General features: G+C 37.1%; 2 protein-coding genes across 3 annotated transcripts; one reads left to right on the top strand and one right to left on the bottom strand.

Moving 5' to 3' along the window:
- Positions 1–460: 460 nt before the first annotated feature.
- LOC133515887 (glutathione S-transferase 1-1) lies at positions 461–13,429 on the top strand. 2 transcript variants are annotated; one of them, XM_061848510.1, is made up of 6 exons: positions 461–616; positions 4,251–4,391; positions 5,960–6,093; positions 9,141–9,207; positions 9,766–9,969; positions 12,835–13,429. In XM_061848510.1, the coding sequence occupies exons 2-6, from the start codon at positions 4,251–4,253 to the stop codon at positions 12,988–12,990; spliced, it is 702 nt and encodes a 233-aa protein (XP_061704494.1). In that variant the 5' UTR covers positions 461–616; the 3' UTR covers positions 12,991–13,429. The 2 variants fall into 2 exon arrangements, with proteins under 2 accessions (XP_061704494.1, XP_061704495.1); XM_061848511.1 differs by lacking the exon at positions 461–616 and adding an exon at positions 1,202–1,220.
- On the bottom strand, positions 12,742–14,201 carry LOC133515888 (uncharacterized). Its single transcript, XM_061848512.1, has 2 exons — positions 13,637–14,201; positions 12,742–13,401 (listed from the first exon to the last, which is right to left on the bottom strand). Exons 1-2 carry the CDS (start codon positions 13,862–13,864, stop codon positions 13,327–13,329), a joined length of 303 nt encoding a protein of 100 aa, XP_061704496.1. The 5' UTR covers positions 13,865–14,201; the 3' UTR covers positions 12,742–13,326.
- Between the last annotated feature and the right edge of the window lie 2,100 nt (positions 14,202–16,301).

The raw sequence follows: 16,301 nt of genomic DNA, 5'->3' as shown, positions 1-16,301 counted from the left end.
ACTCGTGTCGATTTAAAACACTCCCTTCGGTCGTGTTTTAATTTATCGCCACTCGTTTCGAATTTCCTATTTTTCGCACTTGTATCGTAATGTACTATTATGATGCACACATATATTTATGTGCATGCACACACATTACTTCAGATCAGAATCATACCTCATACCAGCCTACTTCGCAGTTGAGGGTTTTATTATCACAGAACGATTCTGTGGTTAAGCTAAATTGCAAACAAGAAAGCAATTTTTGCCTACCGTTCCTATTTAGAATCTTTGTAACGCCACTTTACTTTCAATTATGCCAAGGATGCGCTCCAGCAACAAAACGACAAATTAGTCACCGCACAACTCTAGAAGTGAAGCGTAGTAGAAAATTCCTTAAAATTGGATAAGTTATTAATTTTGTAGCGGATTTAAAATTTGATGTCATGCGTCATGCGTGATTAATAATTTTGAACACAACATAATATTGTGTGCGGTGAAAGGAGTCTTGCCTCGCGGACTACCTATAGCTAGGTATCTTGCGAGCCGCAACACCGCTCAGCCGTAGTTCAGGTTTTTATCTCATTTGATAAAGACGTAGCGCAGCAGTGTTGTAATTAGAAACAAGTGAATCAGAGTTAGTATCACACCTAAATATTACCTCTAACATATAACCCATAAATATGTCGCTACGCTAACTCATTGTTTCCTGCTTCTGCAATCTGTATAGTTGAGAGGAATTTTAATTACAAAACAGGTCTGCTATTGCCATGCTCGCTCTGGTTACAAACGCCCACTGAATCCACTTAAATGATGCATTTCATAACAATGACATAGTGACAAGTGTTTTACATCTCGTAACTTTCCGTACAATTTTCACCGAGTGTTTAGATCCATCATTTTCACTTTCTCTGTGTTCAAACTTAAAATGGTTAAAGTTGTAACTTGTTGCATCTGAGAAACACGTATTAACGCGGAAGTTATTTGACTCTAGGAGGAATTAGGAAAAGCCAAGGGCCTTGAGTCGGGTGATCCGTTAATGCCGCATCGCAATACGTGCCTAGTGTTGATCATTCATATCGTAATCGTAAACTGGGGGCCTACCGCGAAAATCGAAGTTCGTCGATTGCGGGCATTTTTCTCTGTCACTCTAATTACGTCTAAGTGAGAGTAAAAGAGAAAGATCCCCGCAATTGGCGAATTTCGGTTTTCGCGGTAGGCCCCCTGAGTCATTACCCGAGGTGAGCATAAAACCAACAGGCTAAAAAATATGGTATGTAGATACATTGTATACTAGGCATGATTTCGTAGGTAGGAAATCTGCTCACCTGGTTACATTTACATGCGTTTATGGAATAGGATTTCATTACAACATAGGTAATTAAATTATCCGAGTTTATTATTTTGTGTCAGTTTGCCAGCTTTCCAGACATGGGTAATTATTAGGTATTCTAGGGTTCATAACAATCTTCGAGCATACCATCCTCCATTGTTAAAGACCATGCTAACGGGCTCGATGTTGGGCCCGACGTCGGGCTTGAGCAAGTGTCGTTGTCCGTTTCACGAATCACTAGAACATCTTTAACTATTTTTAACATATAAAAATATTTTGGCTCTAATTGCCAAATAAATAAAATAAAAATGTTCAATGTATGATATTTCTGGATTTTAACAATTTTTTTACATTTCAAATATTGTTAACGGTGCGCTAATATTTCGTGAAATGGAAAATGATTCTTGCTCGGGCCCGTTATCATGTGGATGTAATGGTCAGTTAAAGGGCCACTTTGACCATTCGAAAATCTTGTTGCAAAAACGTAAGGTCCAATGGTCAGCTAAAATTGTTGATAAGTAGAAAAGAAAACCATATCTAAATATACATCCTCAAGATAGGTACATTAGGTACAATCAAGGTTTAGATAAATATCAATACGGATCTTACGAACAGAGGACTTTTAACTGTGGCTAAAATTGTACCTAATAGCTAATCATACAATAAAGTCATTAACCGTAACTTTATCGCAATCGCCGTACCTAATATATGTATAGATAGGTACATGTACTGAATGAAAAGAAGTACAAGAATAGATCCCTGTGGGATCCATTAATAGGTACTTTAGGGGTAGGTTAGACACCTACCCATGAGAACGAGATGTGAATAATAGTTATTTGTACAACAAGAGAGCAAAGTTTCATATTTCTTCGAGTGCTTATTTCGAGTCCCGTGCAAGCGAATGATTCTATAATATAGAATCTTGATCGTAGTAAGGGACTCAAAAGCGCAAGAGTCTTTGATCACGTGTATTACACAAAACTTTTCACATCAGCAGTGAGAACATATTTGGAAGGTAAAAATACACCCTGAAAAAATCGAATCCTTCTTCATCACTATTTCACTCATGTTTTCTTAATGTACTTATTTTAACATTAAGTTTAATTATCAAAATAAAACAAAACGAAAGTATTTGCAATAAAATAATACAGAAATAGTTTCAAATAACGAACATCATTTGACAGTTAAATCGACAGCTTTTTTTGTATTTTTTCTAAGATACTTTTTGAGATTCGGTCCAAATTGCGGATACCATGGCTATAACAGCGAAAATCGAAGTTAGTCAATAACGGGCATTTTTCTCTGTCACTCTAATTACGTCTTAGTGAGAGTAAAAGAGAAAGATTCCCACAATTTGCGAATTTTGGTTTTCGCGGTAGGCCCCCATATTCTTTGTTAAGTTCGTAAAATACATAATTCTACTTCGTTAAAAGTAGAATTATGTATTTTACGTGGTCTTTGTACGTTTTTAGTTGATTTTTTTGACTTTACAATAAAATACTTAAAATATGGTGTATTTATCAAATTATACACTTTTACGAATTATTAATTATTACGAATGATACTCGTGGGGTGTTTCGGAACGATGCGGTCTGACTTATTTTGGGGGTCTATTTCTTTTTGTTTTTGCTAATGGCGTGAAAGGGACAGAGAGAATAGAATCCAAATATTTCGAACTTGTATTAGGCCCTGCACGTAGAAATGACAGTCGAATATAAAGGTTACTTGAATGTCATTTTGTCTCACTCAGTGAGCAAAATGCGATTTTGCTCACTGTTGCTTAAAGCAGCAAATTACCCTTGTTCGAGCTGCTGAGGTGAAAAAACATTTTTTCTTCTATACTTCCGCAACTGTATTTACTTTCTACAATATCAGTGACTTTTTGAGATACGAATCATCAGCAAATAGGTGCAGTACTAGCATTACTACCTATTTAGTTAGCTACATGGAAATAGTTATTTGTACAACAAGAGAGCAAAGTTTGATATTTCTTCAAGTGCTTGTGTGCAAGCGAAAGATTCTATAATTTGGAATCTTGAGCGTAGTAAGGGACTCAAAAGCGCACGAGATGTAAATAACTTTGATCTCGTGTAGTACACAAAATTTTCCACGTCAGTCAGCCATCAAAAAATACAACCTGAAAAAATGTAATCCAGACGGACGGATCACTATTTCACTCATGTTTTCTGAAGGTATTCTAACAATTAACTTTAATTACCGCAATAAAACAAAACGAAAGAAATTTCAATAAAATAATACGAAAATAATGAATTAACGAACATCAATTGACAGTTCAATCGACAACTTTTTTTTTGTAAAAAAAAAACTGTAAGATCCGGTCCGAATTGCGGATATTACTATTTGTCAACTATAGTAGAGATCCTTAAAAGTAGTTAAGTAGAATTATTTACTGCGTAACAATTGCGTAAATTTGTATAAGTTCATTGTTTTGATTGTATAATAAAATACGTAAAATATGGTGTTTTTATTAAATTTTAAACTTTTATTTCATTAATTAATTATTACGAATGAAGACTCGTAGGGTGTTTTGGAACGATGCGGTTTGACTTATTTCGGGGGTCTATTATAAACCGTCAATATACCGTTGAATTACTTATTAACTTTTTTGTCTCTTTCTTTTTGCTAATGACGTGAAAGGGATAAAGACAATAGAATCCAAATATTTCGAACTTGTATTAGGCCTCGCACGTTGAAATGACATTTGAATCTAAAGGTCACTTGAATGTTATTTTGTCTCACTCGGTGAGCAAAATGCGATTTTGCTCACTGTTTTTAAGCAGCAAATTACTCTTGTTCGAGCTGCTGACGTGAAAAAAATATTGCGCAACATAAAATATTAAGTAAAGGATTTCACACTGGCTTTAGATAACATGTGATTATTTTACTCACTAAATAATTGCAATGTGTGTTTGTACAGATGGTTCTAAAACTCTACGTGGTGTCGGATGGGCCGCCGTCGCTGTCAGTGCGGCAGGCTCTGGCCCTGCTTGAGATACCCTTCCAGCAGATTGATGTCGATTTCTGCAAAGGAGAACACATGACCGAGGAGTATGCCCTGGTAAGCTTCATTACTGAAATGGGGTTGGCAACTGACAAAGGATTGTATAGATGGCGCCAGCATAGGTTTTATCTAGGCATCCAGGCCATAAATAAATAATAGGACAGACAGACGGACATGACGAATCTATAAGGGTTCCGTTTTTTGCCATTTGGCTACGGAACCCTAAAAACCGGTCACGTGCGAGGTCGTTTTACTCGCGCACCGAGGGTTCCGTTCCGTACAATTATCTCGTGTAACTTAAAAGCGAAAGACATTTGAACAAAAGTACCTATACTAAGTAAAATTGTGTACAGCGCCATCTATCGGGTAATTGTCTGACTAATTTGCGCGATGTAATGCACGTATGTTGGTTTTTGGAGGATAATTCTCTATTAAGTATGTGAACCGATTTCAAAAATTGATCTTTTATTTGAAAAAAGGTGTATTAGGTAACACACGTAAAGTTGGTTAAATTGAAAAATTAATTCGGAAAGGTTTTTTGTTAATTAAAAACAATGTTAGCAAGATAGAGGTCTGATTATATTTTTCCCGTAAAACTTATTTATAGTAATACTTATTTTCGTCGGTAAACTTCGGAGATAAGAGGGGGAACGGTATTTTTTTACCTTTTTTTCATTAAGCAATTTCTTTTCTCTATGAAAAATAAAAGAAAAAATGTTTTGCAATTTGAACTCTTTTAAATGATATCCCACTTGACCTAGTCACAGTAGTCACTAAAATTTTGCGCCCTCTTCATATTGGGCATTTACCAATATTTCATAAAAAAAAAAAAAAAATACTTTCAATGTGTCTGAGTTAGCGTTGTTCATAACTATTCTAAATTTCAAATCGATAGCTTAAGTGGTTCTCGATATATTTGCCGATGTGACAGACAGACAGACGGACGGACGGCTAGAGTCGCACCATTAAGGGTTCCTTTTGTAACTTTTTGGTGCAGAACCCTAAAAAAAGACAAGAATTTGACACTATTCGAAGGACTGGCTGTAGAACCTATGCTGGCGCCAGCTGCAAAATACTTCGACCGGACAGCCCCATTGTATTAAAGGTACCTAAAGTACGTTGTTTCGGATGGCCGTGGCTATACTTTTCCGGACAGGAGAGCTCATGGCAGCCAAATATGCGTTAACATGTGACATCAATGTCGGGTGGGCTACCTCCTACCATCAACCATCAGTATCGTTCAATTACTTAAACTATTCAAAGATCGTCCTTCTTCAGCCGTTCCCTCAATGCTGAGGATTGTCACATCATGTCTTTCTGATAAAGAACAGGGTACTCCATACGCTTCTATTCCTCGCCGAGTGCATGGCCTCGTGCAGTTTTAATTGCACAGGTGCAGAAATTTGAGCACACCTCGTATCGTAGGGGGAAGGCTCTGAGGTGCCATCAACTTTGCCCGTCATAATAACTCCCTCCAGGCTATCAAAGTTCATCTCATCACACCCTTCTTATTATGACATCTCTCACTCTTACCTCCTAACAATGAAGAGAACTAAGTATACAGATTATGATTAGCTGCGAGTTAACTTGTTCCCTTGAAAACATAAAATTCCAATAATTTTCAGATGAACCCACAAAAGGAGATCCCGGTCATGGATGACGACGGTTTCTTCCTAAGCGAGAGCAACGCTATCCTGCAGTACATCTGCGATAAGTACCAGCCCGGTACGCCCCTTTACCCCCTGGATCCACAGATAAGGTAAAACATATGTACGGTCGCTTCCCCATTTGGGCACCTCTGCCAATCTGCATCTCACACATATGCCAATCTGCACTAGGTACCTCTGTAACAAGCACAAGCCAGGCACATGCAGGCACTCTTTTATACTATATTGTCAGGAGCTCACGACCTTCTAATTGCGACTGTATCCTGTATCTGTACTATACTTTTAACCTAAACCTATTTTTAGGGTTCCGTACCCAAAGGGTCAAACGGGATCCTATTACTGAGACTCCGCTGTCCGTCCGTCCGTCTGTCAGCAGGCTGTATCTCATGAACTGTGATAGTTAGCCAGTTGAAATTTCTACAGATTATGTATTTCTGTTGCCGCTATAACAACAAATACTAAAAACAGAATAAAATAAATATTTCTTTCCAATCTCGAGGTTCTCATCCAATCACCGAATTTAAGCAACGTCGGGCAGGGTGGGTTTGGATGGGTGGCCGTTTTTATAGATAATGGTACGGAACCCTTCCTGTGCGAGTCCGAATCGCACTTGGCCTATTTTTGTATTTTCATCAATAATTCAAATTAAAAAAAAAAGACATTTGATGAAGTGGAACTGCTAGATCTGGCCCAAAACATGTTGAACAACAACAACAACCTATGTATATTAGCATCGACAGAAACTAAAGGATATAGGGAGCGTGCATGAACTGTAGGAGGCAGCACAGGAGCCGTCAGATTTTTAGCGCGAGGCGTAAATGTGTTTTTTTTTGTTCCGATGTAGCCCACAAGATGGCAGAACCTACTATGCGCACGGTCCCTAAGTCCCTATGGCCTTCCTTATTCATAGACGCCTGTTACGTCAAACAGTAACAAGAACAAGTCATTTTGACATTTGCGTTTGTTAGAAAGTACGGAATTAGAAAGGAACCAAATTTAACAGAGGTTTTATAAATAAGAGGATTAATATCCTCATAACCATACATGAGGATGGAGGACGTACCAAAAAATGCACTCGTCACGTCTTTTAGAATTAGACAAGATTTGTCAAAAGAATTTAATCTAATAAAGCGAATTAATATCTACGGTCAAGAATTGTTAGGCAACTCCTAGTGAGTATTATATTCTTTGGGCAAGTCGTTTGGGTTTTTTGATCAACGTGACTGCAGCTATCTAGTTAGTCATTTTATAATTGACCACTAATTGGTTTCTGTTTAAGTAAGTACTAAATTAGTCAGGTGGTTGTAATTTTTGTGGTTGCGTTATTTCGTTACAAATCGCTTACATCGTACCTAGTTATAAAACGTAATTAATGAACGGAATGATGAAGAAGAAACAATTGCCTATAATAACATTAATCTAATTAATTCCCATAGAACAACATAATTAAGTATATTGCCCTCTTGTACTACTATGAATTGAACGTTTCGGCCGATTTCGCACATGGCGACCACTGTCCACTTCGACTCCTAGTTAGCTCGGCGCTCTTGCGCCCGAAGATGGCTGATTGATGTATTAATGGTCTTGATTGTACCTTGTACCTACTATAAAATAAATAGCCCTTAATATGTTTTGTGTATCCCTTCTAACCTACCTACCTACTACGATTAAGGTAAATAATATTAGAAGATAGTTTGATTTCCAAGAAAGAAGAACCAATTACCATTCTACGCAGGCGAAGTCGCGGGCAGATGTTAGTACATAATATTTCATATATTGCTAAAGAAGGTCGTTATCGCGAGCATCAAAATTGGTATTGCTCAAGGTACATGATCATATGACTCGGTTTCTAGAGCGGAACCGGCCGGGGACAGTTATGACCTTTATGACCTCATCTTTACATGGGCATCGTCACTTTTTTCTACGATAACATTGATTTTTTATGAACAATTTTCGTCATCTATATATATGCTCTTCAACTTGGTCCGCGAGCTGTAAAACTAATTGGGATCACAAGTCCCAGTCTGCAGTCAATTCGCGTTTAGTAAACTAAAAAGTATTTTTTTTTTAAATAAAAGCTTTTATTTAAATGCTCTAAAAAGAAAATAAAATTTTCCATTAAAATTTTAATCATCAACTTATAACCTCATTATACACAATTTGTATGTTCACAAACTAGTACCTCTTTAATTAAGTAACTTGATCTGCTAAGTTTAAATTTTCAAACATTTTAATTTAATTTAATACTTATAGGTACTTAAACCTCGCTTTTTACTTTTATTTTATTTTTTACTTTTTAGTTATTTTGAGTTACTCTCAACAATCCCTTTCATTTGGTACCCATATTGTAGAAGTGCATTAAAAATAACTATTCTTCTTTCATGTTGAATGGTCCGCCATGTTGGATTTAGAATGACGTCACATAATTTATCATGCATTGTCATCCAAACTAAACGTGTATACAAAATTTCAGCTCAATCGGCTGAAGATATGTGCTTCAAAATTGAGTTGCAAGATTCCACCCGAACAAACATACATACATACATACATACATACATACATACAAACATACATTGCAAGTTAAATAAAAGCTTTTAAAATGGCATGTCTTCCGATACTTTCGAATCTGACAATATCTCGAACTCTCTCGAACTTTTTAAGATAAGTACACAATTTCTACTTCTTTTTAACCCCCTTAGGACATGAATTTTCAAAAATGCCCTTTCCCCTCTGTAAGAAAAAGCGACCTCAATATAACTTTTAACTCCTTTTTAACCCCCTTAGGGGCTGATTTTTAGAAGCGCTGAAATTAATTTAATAAAATAAATACCTTTTTACGAAGTTTCTCATTCCTAGCATAAAACCTAAAATAAAATTTGAACCCCATACATAGTTTCTTCTCCTTCTTAACTCCCTTGAACTTCTCAATATTGCTTTTTATTTTTTAGAACACAATATAGATGAAACCGGATGTAATTTCGGCTCTGAGTTGATGAATCAGCGCAAGCAATCGTATAATATCAATAAAATATATTTTGAGAAACAGATTTTTTCAGATTACCGCTCCGGACTTGTGTGTTGGAGTCTTGGACTATTTAAAAGTAACGTTAAACTTATCAGATATGTGTAATTATTTCAGGGCCGTAGTAAATCACCGGTTATGCTTTAACCTCTCCACCTACTACGCAAACATATCGGCTTACACGGTGAGTGTATTAATACCTATTTTATTATTTATTTATGATTACGGACAGAGCTCAATCTATGCATGGAACTCGCCGCTCCTTTTTCCTGTCCTAGCGAAGGGGGGGGGGGGGGACTTGGCCCTACCCACTAAACCCACCCCGGCGTTTCACCCTCTTTGCCGTTCTTGAGGTCGCACTGGGATCAGAACATTCCACTACGGCGCCCTCCGGCAGCCCCGGTTCACCAGGGCACCAATAGAGGGGGGTAATATTAGAAACGCTTGAATCCTCCAAAACGACGTGTATTGGGCCGTGCAATGCCCGCATTGCAAATGGCCACCGGGTACGCATTTTGGATTTGGATCCTTTGTGTCACTCCAGCACTGTTTTACTCCACCTCGATTGCCCCTCCACAGAGTGATCCTATCCTATACGAGTACGAGAATACCTATATTGTTTATTTCTTTCACTGGCCACAACCTATGCTATTTAGATTTCATTCCTCAATTTACCGCGGTTCAAACAAAACTTTCACTTTCACTATAAGTAACCCATTTATTTGACTATACGCATTCCTAGATGGCACCCATATTCTTCGATTACGAGCGGACGCCACTCGGCCTGAAGAAGGTGCACATGGCGCTGGCTGTGTTCGAGACGTACCTCGCCCGCGCCGGCACCACGCACGCAGCCGCAGACCACCTCACCATCGCTGACTTCCAGCTCATCAACTCCACCATGACCCTGGAAGCTATCGGACTTGATTTCTCCAAATATGAAAAGGTACTAATAACAACACTATTAAGAGGCCACAGGAGTGGTCATTTCTCCATACAAACGTACTCGACTGTTTCCTCCGTGGTTTTTGAAGCTAGAGCCAAAGAGAATTAAAAAGACCAAGAGTGCTCACTCCATACAATAGATGTCGTGAAACAGTACTGAAAGTTCCGCTACTTGCCGCTAGATGTAGACTACGAAACTAATAGTATTTTGATAACGAACCCATTGTATGAAGTGAGCTCTCTTGGTCTTTTTAATTCTCTTTGCTAGAGCAATGATTTTTTCAACACAGATTATTATTATTAATATCTGTGTCGAGCTGGTTTGCTTTTTTTGATATTTTTGTTTCTTAAGGCGCTAGTGCACTTCAAATATTCGCACAACCGGCCTAATTTACTAGGCCGCAAACAGAAGCATGGTATTCAAAACTGACATCAATTACAAAAAAAAAAAAAAACAAAATAGTCCGACACAGTTAATTTCAATACCATTTAGATCTCAAAATTTCTTTACATCTGGATAAGATTTGAAGGAGGATACAGTCGAGTAGGTACGAAACATCGTTTATTGAGATTTTTACGCAGGATTTTTCGCCTAACCTATTCGCACTAGTTTAAGGAGTCGTTTCCGTTAGCGAGACGGATATATTCAACTAAAATATTTAAATCTCATTTCCCGTATCCTCTTAAGAGTCACACGAACCCGCCGACAAAAAGCCGCTCCCATACAATCGAAATTACGCTCTCATTATAAAACGACGATATTTGCGTGCCGTGGGTTCACCAAGCAGAGTTTTTGAAAAATCATAGCGCTGTTTTAAATCATACCTAAATGGTTGCCAAAAAATAGCATAAATAGCTATCTTGAGGCATTTCTCTAGGAACTTCATAGATTGGAAACCTGATTAAACAATATTCGCTCCATAGAAAAAAATCACGAACAGGTCTAAACTTGTGCTCAGCGAGCGGTGACCCGAGGGCCTACCGCGAAAAACGACAGAGAGGCAGATACTAGATAGCGAAATTTCGATTTTGGTCTTTCGCGGTAGGCACTCTGAATCTGAACTCACGGCGCACGGTGGGCTGAAAATCGCCTTTCATAGAAATAGACTAAACCCAACTTTTGACGTGTTAGTTTTTTATTGAAAGAGCTTTATTTAGCTATAATTACATTCCAAAACGAATATAAGTGAATTCGGTCGGGAAAATAATGTACCAATTATAATTTTTTGACGAAAAATTTGTATGGAATGTATGGGAATGTACGAGTAGTATATAAACACCCCTCTAATGGAACAGGCACCAATAATGCGATTGTATAGGCAAATCCTGTAAAATAAGTATTTACCATCAATTTTTAACCGCTGGCAACATTTTGCCATAAACAAGAGCTGTATAAGTTCAATTTTTTCATTGATTATTAGTTTGAAAATTAATGGCACCATACATCCCATGACTGGAGCAAAAAACCATAGTTTTAATTGTAATAATATTGAAACGAATTTCAATAGCTTTCATTAAATACATAGAAAACATAAAGGACGAATTGGAAAGGAAAGGAATTTTACAGATGTCGGTGAAATATCAAAAATACTCCAAATTTTCTCATGTCATGTCATGTCTTAAATTTTTTTGTCCCATGATTGGTGCCGTTAACATGGGGTTTTCTCTGGAACTAAAAGGTAAACCCTAATATTCTCGTAGGTGCTTATATTAGTACCAATTATTTGTGTTTTTTTGGCATACTTACTTCGAATTCTTGTCTATAAAAACTTTTTTTATTTGTATTTTTTTTTTTTACTGAAAATAACTTGCTGTTTGCTATATCAACTATAAATAATAATTTTAAATCGAAATTTATTAAAATTGCGAGTTGAAATTTCAGAAAAAAAATAAACAAATAAAAAAAAGATTTAAAAAAGTGCACCCGGTACAAAAACTCCACGTATGCCAAAAATCACATTCACGTCAAATAATTGGTATTATGAGCACCTGCGAGGATATCAGGGTTTACCTCTTAATTCCAGAAAATAATCCCATTATTCCCATACGTTACAACAATTATTATAATTAATTATTTTCCCGAAATTCACTTCATTGTGTGATGTATTACTCGTATACCTAAATAACAAGCTCTTTCAATGAACAAACTAGCACTTTAAAATTTGTTTTTTTATTTCTATGAAAGCCGATTTTCAGCCCACCGTGCGGAGCCTTAAATTACGTGAAACCTATTTTATCATCATCATCATCCCACGAATATGAGGGCAACAGCTAGTAATCTATACAGTTACAGCGGTGCACGCTTGCCATCAGCTGGTACCAATACCTAAACACGTCCTTCTGGCTTGTCCAACAAACATAACCAGATCGACACGGCACTCTTGGCTGTCGGAAGAGACAATTCTAACAACTTATCGAGAGAATTCTGACAACCCCAAACATAATTAGTTTGGGTTGTTATATCACAGAGTTCCCATGGCCCCCTCTTGTCTCTATCGGCAGATCAGCTCTATGTCATCAAATTATTGCATTGCCATCTAATTTACATATGTATGCACAATTTCAGCTCAATCAGAAATCGGGAAGTGGGTCAAATGTAGTTTCCTAGATTCTAGGATTTCTAGGTTTGACCCACACTAACTTACTTTACTCTTTTTAATTTAAGATTAGTAGTTAAGTTAGAAAAATGCATGGTTTTTTTGGTATGAAATAAACAGATAAAAAATTTATTTATTTTTTATACAGAGAGATTAAATAAATGCTTGTAAAAAGATAAATTTAACTAACTTTTATTTATAAATTGTTAACAGGTCAGTCAGTGGTAAAGGATAAATGTAACTAACTTTTATTTATAAATTGTTAACAGGTCAGCCAGTGGTACGAGGACTTCAAAAAAGACTACCCAGAGCTATGGAAGATCTCGGAAGACGCAATGAAGGAGATTCAGCACTTTAACGCCAACCCTCCAGATTTAAGCCACATGAACCACCCAATCCATCCCATTCGTAAAATTAAGAAATAGATTTTGTACAAAATGGTAAACTCGAGAGAAAATACATTTACAACATCATAGATTTATACAACATTATCATTAGCATACGATTGCACGCTGACTTGCTCTTGTGCTAAACCTAGGCCGTCTGCTTGCGTAGATAAAGGAGTAATATTTTCTTTATACAATCCTCCTTCCTATTGACGAGTTAAATCAAGGAACAGAATAGCTACATTCTTCTGGGTAAGGCTCGGACCCTGTCTCACTCTTGTTCTCATTGCTTAGAATTCGTGTCTGCGATTGTTCTATTGCTGCAAATATGTTTTCTCTAAAGTTTTCAATAACTAAATAAATGTCGAAGCGACGCTAACCGGAGCCGGAGACGCATCGCCTCATGTATCCCAGACAGGCGTTGGAGCAGCATTCCGAGTGGTTGATGCACTGTAAATAAATTAAGAATATAAGAACAGGTGCCATCGTATTATTCACCTACATCAACCTAGTTAAGCCTAGATCGGTGCAGGATTTTAAATTATAAAGATAATTAATATTGGCATAGGTTGTTGCGGTAAGTATAATCTTTTTAAGAAAAACTGAAAATATAGCAGATAATGTTAAAAAACGGCATTGGTTCAACTCTACTGAGGCATCCATATAAAATAGGAAAGGTACTCACGAAAGATCCGATTTCAGCACATTGAAGAGTGTTATTCTCTTCTATCTTATCAGCTACAGCGTCTACCTCCAGCACCTCAGGAATCTCCGATCCGACATCCATATTGTTATCCTCTTTCGGCACAGGAACGTCTTTAGTGGAGACATCTTCTGTCCTTATAGAGCTTGCATTATTTTCCACAAGGAAAAGCACGGAGAGGACAAGGGCAAGTTTCCAAATGCAGTGCATGTTTGCGGTTGTTTAGCACACTGAGGTTGCGGTGCGTTGGGCAGCGCTTATATTTTATTTATGGCTGATATACGGCCAGGGTGAGGTGACGACACATTTGTGAGCTCATGCGTACAAACCCTGCATTTTTGTGATATAGTCGAGCAATAATAGTCTCTATATCAACGAGTTAAGTAGTTAGGCGTTTCACAGATCAATCAGTAGTGGAGCTGTGCCCGCATTAAGTGTTGTAGATAAGGTATTGCCCTAGTAAACAGATTTAACAGGGCGATTTATTTTAGTTTATCATTACAAAGTTACGATGACTCAGGTAAGTGCCCCTATATGTGCCCTATATGTAGGTGCAATACGTACCTAGTCATAGATATTTTTTTCTCTGTCTATGTCTGTGGTAATGAAACTAGATAGGTACTAGGTACATAGCTTATCTATGTAGGGCATCTAAGAAACCTTGTGTGTTTAGATGCCCTGGTTAGGTAGTATTCTAGGTACCCGTGTAAAAGCACTTTCAAGTCGTTTCCGTTAAGTGTACCTAATAGTTGACTGGTATTAGAGAATACCCATGTAATAATAGAAAATAATCGAGCGAAGTTCCTACATTGGCTACATTATTTCAACTTGGGAAACACCTGTCAGCTAAGGTACCTTCAAGCAATTTAAAGTTTTTCCAATGTTTATGAATTATATTAGCTTAAAGCGAAGATAAATATATTTTTCTGCTCGTCGACTGTAATGGTTTCAACATTAAGGTTTCGTATAAGTACATTAATTGCGTACTTTTCATGTATGGGCTCCCAATCAACTATGTATAAGATTCCTTTCGATACGCTGTAGTCAACTATAAAAAAAGTGGCTGTGACAGACGGACATGACGAATCTATAAGGGTTCCGTTTTTTGCCATTTGGCTACGGAACCCTAAAAAGCGGCCAAGTGCGAGTCGGACTCGCCCATGAAGGGTTCCGTACCATTTATGATGTATTAAAAAAAACTACTTACTAGATCTGGTTCAAACCAATTTTCGGTGGAAGTTTGCATGGCAATGTATATCATATATTTTTTTTAGATTTTTCATTCTGTTATTTTAGAAGTTACAGGGGGGGGGGGGGACACACATTTTTTCACTTTGGAAGTGTCTCTCGCGCAAACTATTCAGTTTAGAAAAAAATGATATTAGAAACCTAAATACCATTTTTGAAGACCTATCCCTAGCCAAAATATACCACACACGTATGGGTTTGATGAAAAAAAAAATTTTTTTTTAATTTTTATGACGTATTAAAAAAAAACTACTTACTAGATCTCGTTCAAACCAATTTTCGGTGGAAGTTTGCATGGAAATGTATATCATATATTTTTTTTAGATTTATCATTCTGGTATTTTAGAAGTTACGGGGGGGGGGGCACACTTTTTACCACTTTGGAAGTGTCTCTCGCGCAAACTATTCAGTTTAGAAAAAAATGATATTAGAAACCTCAATATCATTTTTAAAGACCTATCCATAGATACCCTACACGTATGGGTTTGATGAAAAAAGATTTTTTGAGTTTCAGTTCTAAGTATGGGGACCCCCAAAATTTATTGTTTTTGTTATATCTATTTTGTGATAACATCATAATGCGGTTCATAGAATACATCTACTTACCAAGTTTGAACAGTATAGCTTTTATAGTTTCGGAAAAAAGTGGCTGTGACAGAATCGGACAGACATACGGACATGACGAATCTATAAGGGTTCCGTTTTTTGCCATTTGGCTACGGAACCCTAAAAACTGACCAATTACGTGCCGCCGCGCTCCCATAGTAAAGTCTAAACGGGCGCGGGGCGCGGGAGTCACGCGTTTATGTCTACATTTTTGTTGAGATACTTACCAATTTTCGTTAAATATTTAGTTTTTATGAAAAAAAAGGATTATTTTAGATGACTTGTAGCTTTTCAATCTCGTACCTTACTTAGGCAACTCAGCAAGCCTTGTTGCCTAAACACGGCACTCAACTAAAAAGCTCTCTAATATATCACGATTGTATTAAATACTATTTCAACTTCTAACATGAGGGATCGGGTAGGGGATTTCGGGATTAGGATGCCTATAAATATAACACTATACACGGCTTAACCATAATTTCCCCTTTGCCATGTTTTCCAGCTTTGAATGAACAATTTCCCCTTTATAACTTTATGTGCGTCATTATACTCATTATTGGGGAAAAAAAAGCTTACTTGACCTTGAGAAATCTGAATTAAAATTTACATCTTGACGTCTTGATGACATGACTTGAATAAGAATGGGTTTTTATGAGCAACCTGTACCTAACTTAACTAAGACTACTAAATATAAATAATCGATTGTAGGTACGGTAGGTAGGTCCTTGCGAACGCAATAAATCGATACTTACGTTGTTATCTTCTATGTAAATTGCAACACCGCAACACAACG

Source organism: Cydia pomonella, chromosome 3 (assembly GCF_033807575.1).
Source record: "Cydia pomonella isolate Wapato2018A chromosome 3, ilCydPomo1, whole genome shotgun sequence".
Classification (NCBI taxonomy): domain Eukaryota; kingdom Metazoa; phylum Arthropoda; class Insecta; order Lepidoptera; family Tortricidae; genus Cydia; species Cydia pomonella.
This window is presented reverse-complemented; position numbering and strand designations above follow the sequence as displayed.